The following is a 16,765-nucleotide window of genomic DNA, read 5'->3' on the forward strand; positions in this document are numbered from 1 at the left end:
AGATTGGGTAATTATAAAGGAAAGAGGTTTAATTGACTCACAGTTCCACATGGTTGGGGAGGCCTCAGGAAACTTGCAATTATGGTGGAAGGTACCTCTTCACAGGGCAGCAGGAGAGAGAATGAGTGCCCAGTGAAGGGGGAAGCCCATTATAAAACGGTCAACTCGCGTGAGAACTAACTCCCTATCACGAGAATATGATGGGGGAAACCGTCCCTATGACTCAATTGTCTCTTCCTGGTCCCTCCCATGACACATGGGGATTATGGGAGCTACAATTCAAGATGAGATTTGGGTGGGGACACAGCCAAACCATGTCAGAGGGCATTAATCTTATCATGAGGTATCCAGCCCCATGACCAAAACACTTCCCACTAAGCCCCACCTCCCAACACTGCATTAAGGATCAAATTTTAACATGTGTTTTGATGGGGACAAACCATACCCAAACCATAGCAGGGGATACGTCAAAGAACAGGGGAGCCAACTGAAAGATCTCCCAGTAGCCAAAATTGCAACAGTTTGAGCAATAAAATAAACAACATAGTATTGGTTTATAACCCAAAGTATGAAAAACTCATGAGTCCATATTGATACAAATAATTGAATAAATAAGAGAGAATAGAAAATCTCCCAAATAGAAGAATTCCTAATAATTTGTGTAGTTACTCCTCTTCGAGGAAGTGGAGCATAATTCTCCACTGCTGTAGTGAGCTGTGCCTGTGACAGTCTTCTAAAAAGTATAATATGCATACTGGAGAAAAGGAATAACTATAATGGAAAACCCTGGCATCTATTACCTCCACTGGTGATCAAAGTTATCATCAGTGATAAGTCTGTTGATGGCCTATTCCCTTGATGAGATGTGATGAGAATGGTAGACACTTTACCTCTGTGGTCTTTCTCCCAGGAATACATAACCCCACTTCAGTTATGAAGAAAACATCAGAAAAACCAAAACTGAAGAACATTCTACAATGTCCTTTAAACTGTCAAGGTGATCCAAAATACCTCAAAACACTTAGTTTACAGGAGCCTAAGGAAACAGGGTGACTAAATGTAATGTAGAATCTTGGATGAAGCTGTAAAACAGGAAAAAGACATTAGGTAAAAAGGAGCTCTGAATAAAGTGTAGACTTTATTTCATAATGTTATGTTATGAAAAAACTGCCATTGGAATTTCTGATATTACGTGAGACAACTGCTGTGGTAATTTCAGGCGGTAACAGTGAAGGAAGTTTGGAGCAAGGTATACAAGAATTCTTTCCATCCTTTTAACTTTTCTGTAAATCTAAGTTATTCTAAAGTAAAACTTTTTAAAAAAGTAATTACATATGCACAGCTGCAGAGTAGACAGAGAAAAGAATTGCTGAACTTTATGACAGAACGATAGAAATGAGTCACTCTTTACAAAGAAAAAACTAGACTGAATAAAAATGAACAGAGCCCCAGAAACTGAAAGAAAATCTCTAATGTTTGTGTAATTTGAATCCCATAAGAAAAGGCTAAAAATAATTCAAAGAAATAATGGCTAAAATTTTCCCAAGTGTGGCAAAGGTCATAAACCTAGAGATTCAACAAGCTGAGTAAATTCTATACAGGATAAACCCAAAGGAATTCATGCTAAGAAGCATAATTATGAAACTTCTGACAACTAAAGATAAAGAAAAAATCTGACAAGCAACAAAAGGGAAACAATATATTGCTTTTGGGGTAAAAGAATTGGAATGCCAGTGGATTTCTTATTAGAAACCACAGAGAACATATGTTTCAAGTGCTGAAAGAAAAGAATTGTTAACACAACTCTATATCCAGTGTAAGTATCTCTTGGAAATGAAGGGAAAATTGAGACATTCTCAGATGAAGGGAAACTAAGAGTTTATTGCCAGCATACCTACCCCGAAAGAATGGAAGGAAGGAAGTTCTTGGAACAGAAAAGAAATCATAAAAGGAAGCTTTCAAGCATTAGGAAGGAAGAAAGAACAATGGAAAGACTAAAAATGCTGGGAGATACAATATACTTGCCTTCCCTCTTGGGTTTTCTAATTTCGTTTGATGGTTGAAGGGAAAAATGTAACATTCTCTGATGTGGTTCTCAGTGTATACAGAGGAAATATTTAATTTCCTCTGTCACAGTGGACTGTGATAAGTAATATGTATATAATTTAACATATAGAGTAACCACTAAAAAACAACTTACGTAGTATACTCAAAAATATTTTAGAAACATAGATAAGTAAAAAATTGAATTCTAAAAAAAAAAAAATGTTCAGGAGAGGAGATCAGGAAAAAATGAATAAAAATTCAAGGGAAGAAACAGAAAACAAATAAAATGGCAGATTAAAGCCCTAGCATATCAATAATTACATTAAATGGTCTAAATACACTAATTAAAAGACAGATTGAAAGAGTTGGTTTTTAAAATTCACCTAAATATATGCCATCTACAAGAAATTCACTTCAAAAATAATAGGTAGATTGAAAGTAAAAGAATAGAAGAAGGTGGACCATGGAGCATTAACCATAAAAAAGCAGGATTGGCTATGTTCATATCAGATAAAGGAGACTTCAGAGCACAGAAAATTGTTGATACAGAGTGATGTTACATGTCAGTCTGCCAAGAAGACAGCAATTTTTTTTCTTTTTTTTTTTTTTTTTTTTTTTTTTGAGACAGAGTCTTGTTCTGTCGCCCAGGCTGGAGTGCAGTGGCACGATCTCAGCTCACTGCAAACTCTGCCTCCTGGGTTCACGCCATTCTCCTGACTCAGCCCCCCAAGTAGCTGGGATTACGGGTACTCGCTACCACACCTGGCTAATTTTCTTTTCTTTTCTTTTCTTTTCTTTTTTTTTTTTTTTTTTTTTTTTTTTTGAGACGGAGTCATGCTCTGTCGCCCAGGCTGGAGTGCAGTGGCCGGATCTCAGCTCACTGCAAGCTCCGCCTCCCGGGTTCACGCCATTCTCCTGCCTCAGCCTCCCAAGTAGCTGGGACTACAGGTGCCCGCCACTTCGCCCGGCTAGTTTTTTGTATTTTTTAGTAGAGACGGGGTTTCACCGTGTTAGCCAGGATGGTCTCAATCTCCCGACCTCGTGATCCGCCCGTCTCGGCCTCCCAAAGTGCTGGGATTACAGGCTTGAGCCACCGCGCCTGGCCTTCTTTTCTTTTCTTTTCTTTTTTTTTTTTTTTTTTTTTTTTTTGTATTTTTAGTAGAGACGGGGTTTCACCGTGTTAGCCAGGATGGTCTCAATCTCCTGACCTCGGATCCACCCGTCTCAGCCTCCCAAAGTGCTGGGATTACAAGCATGAGCCACCGCACTTGGCCTAAGACAGCAGTTTTTAAATCCTAAATGCTTCAATATTCCAAGAGATTACATCTTATGCAACTGTAGTACAATGTCAGTATCAGGAAGTTGACATTGGCACAACAGGTGTATAGTTCTGTGTTATTTATCACATGTATAGATTGGTATAACCACCACTACAGTCAAGTCAGCAGAACTATTCAGTCACCACAAAGAGCTTTGTCCTACCCCTTTATATAAAGTCAGCCCAACTCCTTTTACAATCCCTTAACTCATGGTAGTCACTAAGTTGGTAAGCTATCATTTCTTCTAATGCTTTTCAGCCCCGCCCTCTTCTCCCCTCCTGAAACTTGTGTGACACAATTGTTAGATATTACGTTATAGTCTTACAGGTCCCTGTGGCTTTAGTCTGTTTGCTGTCTATTGTTCAGATTGGGTAATTTCTACTCTTCTATATTAAAATTCATGGATTCTTTCCTCTGTCGTCTTTATTCTGCTGTTGAACCCATCCACTGAGTATTTTTTAACTCTAAAATATCTACTTCATAGATCTTCTCTTTCTTTGCTGAGACTTTCTATTTTTGCTTCATATTTCTTACTATTTATTTAAACATTTATGTGGTGGCTTATTTAAAGACTTTATCAGATATTTTTAACTTATGTGCCATCTCAGTGTTGGCATCTATTGATTGTCTTTGCTTAATCAAGTTGAAGTTGTCTTAGATCTTAGTATGACAAGTGATTTTAGATTGAACCTATTTGGAAATTATAAGATCTATGTCTTATTTAATTAAATCTTCTCATGTAGCAGGCATTCTCTGACACCACTGTGGCAGGGGAGGTGGGGGGTGCTGCCTCATTATTGAAAGGTGGGCTGAAAGTCCAGGTTTCCTGTTCAGCCTCTGTCGGCACCTGGAGGAGGGGTTGTCATTACTGCTGAATGGTAGTGGCAGTTCAGGATCCCCATTTTGCCTTCACTGATAATACCCTGCATGGGAGGATCCGGAGTGCCTCATTACTGCTCCCCATGGGGCTTCGACTGACACTGGGGGGCAGGGGACCTTGTCACTGCCTGGCTTGGAGACATGTCTCAGCCCCCAGTCAGCCCTCTCTGACATGTCCCTGGTGGAGCGGTAAGGGAGCCTTCCTCCAGCCTGGTGAGCACAGACATTTGAGTTCCCCACGTGGCCTTTCATGGCAGCAGTAGAGGTGGAGAATGTATTTTTTATTTTGTGTTTGGCTGAAATAAGAACAGTCGTTGTCTAAAAGTTTTCAGTCTTGCTAGGCTGCCTCTTTCCTGAACCTCTGGTTTGAGAGTACAAGTTTTGGGTTTTATGTTTTGTTTTGTTTTGTTTTTTCTGTCTCCACATTCATGTTGCTTGTTGCCAGCTTCTCCAGCTTCTAATTGGGAATATATCATTGTCATTCCTTAAGTCCTGAGGTCCCTGAACAATCTGCTGTCTTCTCTCCACCTTTCAGCATCTTATGTTTTTAAATATATAATATCCATAGTTTTTAGCTATACTTACCAGAAAAGATAGGAGGAAATACCTCTACTCCATATTTCTAATAGAACATGGCTTTTTTATTTTAAATTTTTGACTCTTTGAAAATTTTTTTTTACTATTACTGTTTTCTCACTTAATTCCTATTTGGAGAGCAAGATTTTTTTAAATCCTTTTAAAGTTTATTTAAACTCATTTCAGGGCCCATGATATGATTTATCCTGGTTAAATGTTTCATATGTATTTGAAAATATGTGTTTTCCTTTTGGATCGGTGTTCTATAAATGGAGGTCATGTTGGTTGATAATATTCTTGAAGTCTTCTGTACTCCTTCTTATTTATTTGTAATCTACTTCTATAAATTATTGAGAAAGGAGTTTTACTGTGCAGCTACAATTGTGGATTTGGTTATTCTTCCAGTTTCATCAGGATTTGCTTTATGTATTTTGAAGTAGTGTTATAAGATGGAAAAACATTTGTGATTGCTATATCCTCTTGATTAATTATTCCCTTTATCATTATGCAGAATTTCTCTTTATGTATGCTGTTTATATATTATGAAACCCATAATAAATAATATTGTCTAAAAAGATAACTTGAAAGATAATATTCGGCCGGGTGCGGTGGCTCAAGCCTGTAATCCCAGCACTTTGGGGGGCCGAGACGGGCGGATCACGAGGTCAGGAGATCGAGACCATCCTGGTTAACATGGTGAAACCCCGTCTCTACTAAAAAAAAAAATACAAAAAACTAGCCGGGCGAGGTGGCGGATGCCTGTAGTCCCAGCTACTGGGGAGGCTGAGGCAGGAGAATGGCGTGAACCTGGGAGGCGGAGCTTGCAGTGAGCTGAGATCCGGCCACTGCACTCCAGCCTGGGTGACAGCGCGAGACTCCGTCTCAAAAAAAAAAAAAAAAAAAGAAAGATAATATTCTATTTAAAGAAAATTCCAAGAATGAGAAAAGTATATTTTATTTTCATCCTCTTTTTTCCAGTTTATGGTGCTCTTTATCTCTATAAATTTTTTTATATAAATCAAAAATTTTCATAGTACCGTTTTTCTTCTGTCAGGAAAATTTAACATTTCTTGTAATACACATCAGTTGCTGATAAATTGTTTCAGTTTTTTTTTTTTTGGCTGAAACATCTTTGCTAAGTATAGAATTTTAGGTTGATTTTTTTTCTTTCAGTACTTTAAGAGTGTCACTTCATTGTCTTCCAGACTGTAAAATTTCTAACAAGAAGTCAGCTTTAATTTTCTTTGTTCTTCTGCACATATTATGTCTTTTTCTGTCTGCATAAAATTTACTTTTTTTCAGCAGGTTTTAGCAATTTGATTATAATGTATATGGGTGTGATTTTATGTTTCCTCTTGGCATTTATTTAGCTTCTTGGATCTGCAGGTTTATATAGGTCATTAAAATTGGCAAATTTTGGCCACTGTTGCTTCAAAATTTTCTCTCCCTTTCCTTTTTATCTTCTGGAATGCTGATTACATATATGTTAGACTACAAATTTATTTAACCACAGATCACAGATAACTCTGTTTATTATTTTCCAGTCTCTCTATGTGTTGCCCAGGCTGGTCTTGAACTCCCAGCTTCAGGCAATCCTCCTGCCCCGCCCTCCCAAATAACTGGGATTACAGATGTCACTGTGCCTGGCCATATGGGCCATTTCTTGTTTGGTTGTTACTGATTGATTTCTTTCCTTGATAAGAGTCTTGTATACCTAGTAATTTTTTATTGGGTGCTAGATATTGTGAATTTTACATTGTGAGTTGCTAGATTTTGTTGTATTCTTTTACGTATTTCTGAGCCTTTTCTGGGATGTAGTTAAGTTACTTGGAATTAGTTCGATCATTTCAAGATACACTTTAAGCTTTGTTGTGTTGGATTCAGAGCTCACTTTAGTCTAGAATTAATTTGGTCCCTCTTCTAAAGCAGTACCCTTCTGGTTATTCTACCCTGTTGGTCATTAATTAGGAGGTTTTTCTACCCTAGTTGGTGATGATCGTTGTCTATCATCAACAAAATCTAGCAACTCACAATGTAAAATTCACAATATCTAGCACCCAATAAAAAATTACTAGGTATGAATGATCATTCCTACCTTTGTGTCCGCTGTAGTGATTTTTCAGCCTATTCTTTTTCACTGGTTTTTTCCTAACCTTGAGTGATTTTCTTATATGCTTGTACAAGTCAGTACTCAGGAGACCCTTCTGCAGATCTCCAGCATTTTATATCAGTATAGCTCTTTCTTCACTGGCATTTACTCCCACAAATTCTAGTTGCCAGGGATTCCTTAAACATCCAATTTTGTCACATCAGCTTACCAAGTCTGCCAGCCTCTGCTTTGGTGTTCTCTTTTTCTGCTCTGGGTTGGCAACTCTCTCACAAGTAGCCTGTGATAATCATAGGGCTCACCTCATTGTTTCTCTACTTTCAAGGATCACTGTCTGCACTGCCTCTTGGCTAAAACCTAATTACCATTTTTTATATTTTGTTTGGTTTTTTAGTTGTCTGTTATGGAGCAGCAAGTCAGTTTCTTTTACCCTGTTACAGCCAGATATGGAAGTCCTCATGAAATATCTTCCTTGACACCCAAGACATTGGCCATTTTAGAATTGTATGTTATTTAGGTGTGCAGTTTAGGGGTTCAAGGAGATTGACCATTTATGAGAATAAGAGAATGTTTTCTGGCCAGGTGTGGTGGCTCACGCCGCTGTACTTTGGGAGGCCAGGGTGAGATAATTGCTTGGGGCCAGGAGTTTGAGACTAGCCTAGGTAACATAGTAAGACTCTGTCTTTACAAAAAAACTTTTAAAAATTAGCCGGGTATGGTGGTGCACACCTGTAGTCCCAGCTACTCAGGAGGCTGAAGCAGGAGGATTACTTGAGCCCAGGAGTTTGAGGCTGCAGTGAGCCATGGTCGCACCACTGCACTTCAGCCTGAGTGACAAAGGGACCCTGTTGCTAAAAAAAAAAGTAAGAAAGAAAATGGTTTTTTTTGGTTACTTCCTCAAAGAAGGTCCAGTGAGCACCCTGAATATGCCCCTTCTGAAACTGTAGCTTTTTCACATTCAGAAACAGTAGAACCTATACAACTAATGCAAATGCTAAATTATTTCCCATTTATAGGGTACTGCTTTACAAAACCAGAACTGATCTTCACATTGGAACAAGGAGAAGATCCATGGTTATTAGAGAAAGAGAAAGGATTTCTAAGCAGGAACTCCCCAGGTGAGTTACTGAATTCAATGAGCAGAAGGTTCACTGATTCACTAGGAGGACTCACACAACTCAGCATATAGTCATAATAATGGTTAAATATACAGTGAAAAGATACAAAGAGAAATCAGCAAAGATTAAAGGTGCATGGGGCAAAGTTCATAGGAAACAAACCGTAAGTTTCTGAGAGTTCATACAGTTCCCCAAGCACAGTTCCCTAAGCAAGGAATTGCGAAAACCCATGTAAATGTTGTCTACCCAGAATTGGTGCCCAGGATTTTTATTGCGGGCTAACCATGTAGACACCCTCTGTCTAGCATGCACCAAAAATCCAGACTTTGAGATGGGAAACCGGTGTTCTCTATCATGTTGTTTGTACAGGGCTGGCACAGTGAGCTCCTCAGCAGTTATGGGACTCTTGTTTCTAGATGCCAGCCAAGGGCAAACCTAATAAGAAAGTCTTTCTAAGAGTAGCAGTCTCAGGCCTGCTGTATCAACTCTTGTCTCTACAAAACCTATGCAAATCCCTGGCATAACATAGATTAAGACAAACATATTTACCATATCAACGAATGTAAGTGGATTAAATGCGCCTATTAGGAGAAAATTCTATTAGATTTTGTTAAAGAAGTATATTTAAAAAATAATTGGAGAAGTTCAAAATACAGTTAGGAATTGCTAAGGCAATAAAGTACAATAATTCAGGTTTTATTTGCTTTAAATTCCTACTTCTATCGCATAATCTTGGAATACTTTATCCTATATTTATCTCTTCTTTTTGTGAACTCAGTAACTAACACTAAAGTTAAATTCAGGTCAAAAAATAGAGAAAAGAAAGGGCATTTTGATAATGCTAAAGTAGACAGTTTTGAAAGGATATGTTAAAAGTAGACAACTTTAAAATATATTTAAGAGTTTTGAATATTTGTGTACTAAATTACCGGGTTTCATAAAACAAAAAACCACAAGTGTTCCGAGGAAATACGGAAACATATAGGTAGCGTAGCCTTTAATTTACCTTTTTGATTTCATACCGGAACCAGAGGATCACAACTGAGATCCTAGACTAGTGCTCAGCAAATGAGGACACAGGGGAAATTCTACCTGCTCCCTATTTCGGTCAGGAAAGATTTTTCTAGAACACAGCCATAGCTGTTCATTTATGTGCTAATGCTGCAAGGTAGAAATGAGTAGCTGCAACAGAGACCACATGATCAGCCCAGCGGAGAACATTTACTCTCTGGCCTTTTCAGAAAAAGTTTACTGACTCCTGCTCTAGAAGTTATAAATAACATGTTTTATAAAACTGAATCTGCTGTGGCTTTCAAAACTCTACTCTTTTAACAAAGAATGAATCCATTTTAAAATGACCATGGGACACTGACAAAATATAAAAGTATTTTGTGCAAACATCAATAAATTCCACAAAGTAAAGATAGTATTGTCCAGTAAAACTATAAATTGCAAACAATGTGAGAAGAATTAAAGTCTCTCTGTCTTAAAATCAATAAGGACTATATAAACATATTTAATCAAAGAGTAAATGAAAATCAAAATTGTCCAATATCCAGAAAATTTCAAAGGTAAAAAACATGCATACTAGAACCTTTGGGATATAGATAAAGCAGTGCTTAGAAAAAACTTTTAGTCTTATATTAGTCTTATATAGTTGTTTTTTAAAGTGAGAAAGTTTTCAAAGAAAACTAAGCAAAGCAAAAGATGTAATAAAAATAAAACTATATTAGTATAAATTTTAAAGCCAAAAGTGGTTCTTGCAATAAAAATAACTGAATAAAATAGATAATCTCAATTAGAAAAAGGGGGAAAGCACTATTACTCACTTAAAGTTTTGATTTAAATTCCTACTTCTGTGGTATAGTTTGAAATCCTTTAGTGTATGCCTTATCTCTTCTTTTTGTTAACTCACAATCTACCTGATAGATGTGTTAAAAAAAAAAAAAAAAAAAAAAAAAAAAAAATGAAACACTGTGCCAGAGAGCACATAGTTATTGAATGAGCTCCATTCCTACCTGGATTATAATCCACTAAAAAGAATGGTCCCTGCTTTACTCTTCTATATATTGAGTCCATGCAATATAACACATAAGTATTTTTAATAATATTGTGTATTAACTTCAAAGCCACTTGGGAGAGGTGTTTCTTATTGATTCATTCAAAAAACATTATCCCTAAATGCAAACACCCAAGTCAAATTTCTGAGACTTTTGAATAATCAGGTGTAGGTTAGCATTGGGTCTGAGCACTTGTGTAGGAAAGAGGAGGTAATTTTGAGGCACATTGCTTTTTAAGAGTCACTGTCTTCATTTATATTACAGAGAGGTATAAAGTATATCAGAATGAAGGTTATATTTTGTAAAGGAGAACAAAGCTGCATAAAATAATGCTATTGATTAAAAAGTGAACTATTATTTTATGTACAACTAAGAAAGAGAAAATGCCATTTAACTGTGCACGTGAGGTAAGTTTTAAAATACTCCCTAATTTGAATGATGGTAACTTTCTTAAAAAATCATGAGTGTCAGATATATGAGTACTATCCATATATCCCTTGTTAAAATGAATAATATAGACAGTAACTATGTTTAGATAGTAAATAAATGTTCCTTACATTTGTGGGAAGACACAAGAAGCCTTTTGTGTGTATGTAATTTGGGAAATGCTTTGCGTTGCCTGAAGGGCATCTAGAATCTACATAGGTCTAAGGCTAAAAAGCAGAGTGACTCAGAGAAAGAATATAAGACTGTTACTGTCAATATACTATTTACTGGTGATATACTGTCAAGACTAGAGCAGAAAAGACTTTGGGCTATTGCAGTGACAGCTAGAACATGTAATGAGCCTGCAGTTAGTGTAAAACCTTCTTTTCCTGAATATCTCTTAGGGCACTAAGGCAGTGTATTTAAAGCCTTGGGGCTGACATTTTTGCATGGAATGTGGGTAGCAGTAGGGCAATAGCAGTCAAACATACACAAGAAATTTATGATAAATAAATATAAAGGATACATGTAAAGTTTTTAAGTCCAGGTTAAAATATGATCCTTAAGGTACTCACAGTCGATAAAAACTAGCAATGTTAAATAGTAGATTGAAAACAGAATTAAGGATTGGACAAAGACAAGGCTGGTTTTAGGGAAAAGAGTGAGCAAACTGAAGAGACAAAAGTTAAGATTTGATGATCTAAAAAGATTCACTATTGACCAGGTGCAGTGGCTCATGCCTGTAATCCTAGCACTTAGGGAGGCCGAGACAGGTGGATCACCTGAGATCAAGAGTTTGAGACCAGCCTGGCCAGCATGGCAAAACCTTATATCTACTAAAAATACAAAAATTACAGGCATATGCCTGTAATCCCAGCTGCTCAGGAGGCTGAGACAGGAGAACCACTTGAACCCAGGAGGCAGAAGTTGCAGTGAGCCAAGATCACACCACTATACTCCAACCTGGGCGACAGTGAGACTCCATCTCAAAAAAAAGAAAAAAAAAAAAAGATTCACTGTTGAACAACCCTGATACAATAAACCAAGTCACCAGAGCTAGGGCAGAGCAGTGAATCCAATCGAGGTGGAAAAATGACTTTAACTCCCATCAATTTTATACTTCCACTTACACATTTGTGTTCCTTTGATGATAATACAGACAGAATTAAAATGTGGTCTACAGTAGTATTTCTTCTAACATGAGGAAATTGGTGCCATTATAAATTTATTTTGTGATATGTAGAAAGGAAATGGAGCTTCAACTGGACTATTGTAGGCTAATGATTATCCTACCATTGTAATTTATATTTGTATAAGAATCTAGACTAGCTTTACTCCCTAAGGCAAACCCTGTCTCAGATAAAACCACTAATCCATTGATTTTTGTTGTTAGCTACTTCATTTTGGTAATCTTTTTTTTATTCATCCCATTCTCTGATTTTCCTGTTCCCAGGATCCAGTGCTCTTACATATACACCATTTTCAGTCATTTTGTTGATTTATATCCTCTTCTCTATTCAGTTTTGAAAATTTTATTTTAAGATGCCAAATACAGACGTATATTCATTTCCCATTTCTTTTTCTACTACAAAAAAAAATTTAAGCTAAAAAGGGAATATAGGGAATATACTTGAAATTACTTTATTGTTGAGAAACTGAGCCAGAAACTCAGGAATCAAATACATAATAGGGCGTATATATACATATATGTCCCATTCCATAAGAAATGTGTTAAATATCATAAAGTTTGTTTAATTTTATCATTTTTAGAAGACTCCCAACCTGATGAAATCTCAGAGAAGAGCCCAGAAAATCAAGGCAAACATTTGTGGCAAGTTTTATTCAGCAATAAATTATTGACTACAGAGCAAGAAATTTCAGGAAAACCACATAATCGGGACATAAACATTTTTCCTGCAAGAATGATGCCTTGTAAATGTGACACTGTGGGGTCTGCTTACCTGGGTCTCAGCCCGACGGCCCCACACTGTCAGTATTCAAAAGAAAAGGCTCATGAGCATAATGTATGTGACAAATGGCTCATCAGTATTAAGGATGGCAGAACTAACACTCAAGAGAAATCTTTTGCTTATAATAAAAGTGTAAAAACCCTCAGTCATAAGGAGGACGTTATTCAGTATCAGACAATTCAGACTTCGGGGCAAGATTTTGAACATAATGAAAGTAGAAAAGCTTTTCTTGAAAAGGCTGCCGTTGTTACATCTGACAGTACCTACCCAAAAGGAAAATCTTACAATTTCAATAAATTTGGGGAAAACAAATATGATAAATCAACCTTTATTTTTCCTCAGAACATTCATACAGAGAAGAGTCACTATGAGTTTAATGATACTAGAAATTGTTTCTGTAGGATCACTCACAAAACTCCAACAGGAGGGAAATCTTTCAGCCAAAAGTCACACATTAGAGAATGTCGTAGAGTTCATATAGGGATGAAACCCTTTGAATATGGAAAAAGTTTCAACCATAATTCAACCCTCCCAGTGCATCAGAGAACTCATGCAACAGATAAATACTCTGATTATAACCCATGTACAGAGACGTTCAGCTACCAGTCAACTTTCAGTGTACATCCGAAGGTTTACATAAGGGAAAAACCCTGTGAGTATAATGAATGTGGAAAATCCTGCTCTGTTAATTCACGCTTGATTTGGCCTCAGAAAAGTCACACAGGGGAGAAACCCTATGAATGTCGTGAATGCGGGAAAGCCTTCAGTGAGAAGTCACGCCTAAGAAAACATCAGAGAACTCACACAGGAGAGAAACCATATCAATGTGATGGATGTGAGAAAGCTTTCAGTGCAAAGTCAGGCCTAAGAATACACCAGAGAACCCACACAGGGGAGAAACCATTCGAATGTCATGAATGTGGGAAATCTTTTAACTATAAATCAATCCTCATAGTGCATCAGAGAACTCACACAGGGGAGAAACCTTTTGAATGTAATGAATGTGGGAAATCTTTCAGCCATATGTCAGGCCTAAGGAATCATCGAAGAACTCACACAGGGGAAAGACCATACAAATGTGATGAATGTGGGAAAGCTTTCAAACTGAAGTCAGGCCTGAGGAAACATCATAGAACACACACAGGGGAGAAGCCCTACAAATGTAATCAGTGTGGAAAAGCTTTCGGTCAGAAATCACAACTCAGAGGACATCATAGAATTCACACAGGGGAAAAACCCTATACATGTAATCATTGTGGGGAAGCTTTCAGTCAGAAATCAAACCTCAGAGTACATCACAGAACTCATACTGGGGAGAAACCCTATAAATGTGAGGAGTGTGGAAAAACTTTCAGGCAGAAATCAAATCTCAGAGGGCATCAGAGAACTCACACTGGGGAGAAGCCCTATGAATGTAATGAATGTGGAAAAGCTTTCAGTGAGAAGTCAGTCCTAAGAAAACATCAGCGAACTCATACTGGGGAGAAACCATATAATTGTAATCAGTGTGGGGAAGCTTTCAGTCAGAAATCCAATCTCAGAGTACATCAGAGAACTCACACAGGGGAGAAACCCTATAAATGTGATAAATGTGGAAAAACTTTCAGTCAAAAATCAAGCCTTAGAGAACATCAGAAAGCCCACCCAGGGGATTAAACATATGCATATAAAGAATATGAAAGAATCTGAGCTGGAGATCAAACCTCACAATACATAATGAACACACAGGAGAAAACTGTTAACATAGACTGGAATTTCCTCTACAATTTCAGCCCCCACCAAATGTCAAAGAATAGAAGATGAATTGTTGAAATGTATTTTATATGGGCATTCTTTCAGCCAGAGCACAGTCTTCCATGGATATTACAGAACTCACCCAGCAAAGAAACCCTATAAAGATAATGAATATAGAAAATACTCATGTGAACTCTCTCCTCAGAAAACTCATGCTGCAGAAGAGCTCTGAGAAAGTAATAAAAATGTGAAAACTTTGTGCCAACAATCAAAACTCTTTCATCATCAATCACACAATGACAAAAGCTAGAATATAATAAGTGTGTGATAAACTTTAATGAAAAGTCAGTACAGCAGAAAATACATTCAAGATGGAGACCTCGTAGTATATTAAACAAGAAATGAAGTTAATGGATGTGGGAAATTCTTCTGCCATGTCAACCCTCATTTTAACTTACATAGAGGTAATCCCTATATGTCACATAATAACTATTGAAATGTTCACTAGTAATCATTTTCACTTCTCTCTCATGACACACCTGGCCTAAATTTCTCAACCGCTCTGTCATATAAATGGGGTCATATTGTTACTCTCTAGCTAGTGGAATATGGAGGTCAATGACAGGTCTTAAATACATCAGCAAAATTCTCAATATTTTCTTCTATCCCTCATTAGAGTGGAATGGAGGAAAACCTTGGGACTCAGGCTCTGATGATAGAAAATACAAGATGGTAGGAACCAAGGTCAGAGAAGGACCCTGTGGCATGGAGTTTTCTCCTCCATGTACACAGTTGGACTTTTTGCAGTGAGGAAATAAATGTGTTCTCTGCTGAACTTCTAAAGGTTTCGGTATACTTGATACTGACAGAAACTCAACAACCCTCACCTAATAAAACTCACGAGTATGATTTTTCAGGACATCTGAAATCAGTGTATGTCAGAAAAGTCACATACGACAAACCTCAGACAGCATCCTGAATGACCATGGCTTTTATTCCCAAGTCTTCCTCATCGGACAGGTAATATCATCAGAAATCTGACATTTTAACAAATGTAGGAAATTCTTCACACACACAGACACGCACACACACACACCCCCAGAATCTCATTAAATATTTGATAATTTAATTTTGAATGTGTAAAGTTTTCAACAAATGATCATATTTTATATCAGAGCTTGTTACAAGGGGAAAATCTATCAATTTAAGAAAGGTAAGTAATAGCCTTTATCTAGATATTGCTATATCAGAACTGTTGTTTCATATATAATATCAAAACTTTTAATGAAATGTAACATTGATTAATAGACATTCAGTATAATAAAAAGCTTAAAAAGAACAAGAAATAAATTGCATAAACTGAAAAGCAGTGTTGCAAATATGTGAGTGTTTTGTGAGTTATTGATTGTTTATGTATGTATATGTGCATGGTATTTACCAGGTATTTGTTTTATATGTTTCTTAGACCTCAACATTGCTATAAGAGAATTGTGTTCCCCTTGCTTTATAACTACTTTGACATCAGCTACAATTTGCCACATGAATATTAATAACAAACCTTTTATGGAAAATATCTGATGCCACATTCCCTTTCTCCTACTGCCTTCTAACATGTCTGTCTAGTAAAGGCCATTGTTACTAAACTGCCTCCTTTCAAAGAAGCCAGTGTCAACCAATAAATTTCTCTCTCTCTTTTCTGTGTGTGTGTCTCACACACAAATACACAAGCAAATATATATATATATAATCTTCAACATTACTGATTCTTTCCTAGCAGTGTTGAGTACAATAATGGACACTTGGAAGGCAATCTTTATTTATGGTACTGTGTTTTTCATTTTTAGCATTTTAATTTTGTTATAGTTTTTATCTCTCTGCCACAGTTACCTACCTGATACTTCATGTTGTCTAGTTTTCCCGCTGGAGTCACTTTCTATGGCATTTGGCATTCTTTCTCTCAGTTAACAACTGCTTGGATCTTTGTTTCTCTCTACAACCACCTAGTTTTCCAGATAGCTTTTTTGCTCTGTGGCCTCAGATATCTGGTGCATTGAAGAAAAGTTAAAGCCTTCCCAACTGTTTTCTTGTTTCATGGATAGAGAGCAGTGCTCTTGCCTGCTCTCTGTTTCTCTGAGTTGTAACTGAATGTCATCAGTTGTTTTTTGACAAATGTTTCAGGGTAATTTGATGGAAAAATGATAATTGTTTTCAAAAATGATGCTGAGATAATTGTATTACTCCATTCTCACGCTAGTAAGAAGAAAACCCCAAGACTGGGTAATTTGTAAAGGAAAGAGGTTTAATTGACGCACAGTTCTGCATTGCTGGGGAGGCCTCAGGAAACATAAGATCATGGCAGAAGGCAAAGAAGCAGGCACCTTTTTTACAGGGCAGCATAGTGAGTGCAGCAGGGCAAATGCCAGATGCTATAAAACCAGTAGATCTCATGAGAGTCAGTCACTATCGCAAGAACAGCATGGGGAAAACTGCCCCCCATGATCCACTTACCTCCAGCTGGTCCCACCCATAA

The 16,765-nt window shown here is 37.1% G+C and overlaps 1 protein-coding gene across 8 annotated transcripts in view; it reads left to right on the forward strand.

The window, feature by feature from the left end:
- ZNF782 (zinc finger protein 782) overlaps positions 1-15,181 on the forward strand; it is a 69,560-nt gene extending 54,379 nt beyond the window's left edge. For 7 of the 8 annotated variants that reach the window (XM_050761778.1, XM_050761779.1, XM_050761781.1 and 4 more), the window contains 2 exons: positions 7,944-8,045; positions 12,302-15,181. In XM_050761778.1, the coding sequence (XP_050617735.1) occupies positions 7,944-8,045; positions 12,302-14,157 (1,958 nt within the window). In that variant the 3' untranslated portion in view covers positions 14,158-15,181. The remainder of the gene's footprint in view (positions 1-7,943; positions 8,046-12,301) is intronic. The other variant, XR_007719903.1, reaches the window with a different exon arrangement.
- The last annotated feature ends 1,584 nt before the right edge of the window (positions 15,182-16,765 follow it).

Source organism: Macaca thibetana, chromosome 15 (assembly GCF_024542745.1).
Source record: "Macaca thibetana thibetana isolate TM-01 chromosome 15, ASM2454274v1, whole genome shotgun sequence".
Lineage (NCBI taxonomy): Eukaryota > Metazoa > Chordata > Mammalia > Primates > Cercopithecidae > Macaca > Macaca thibetana.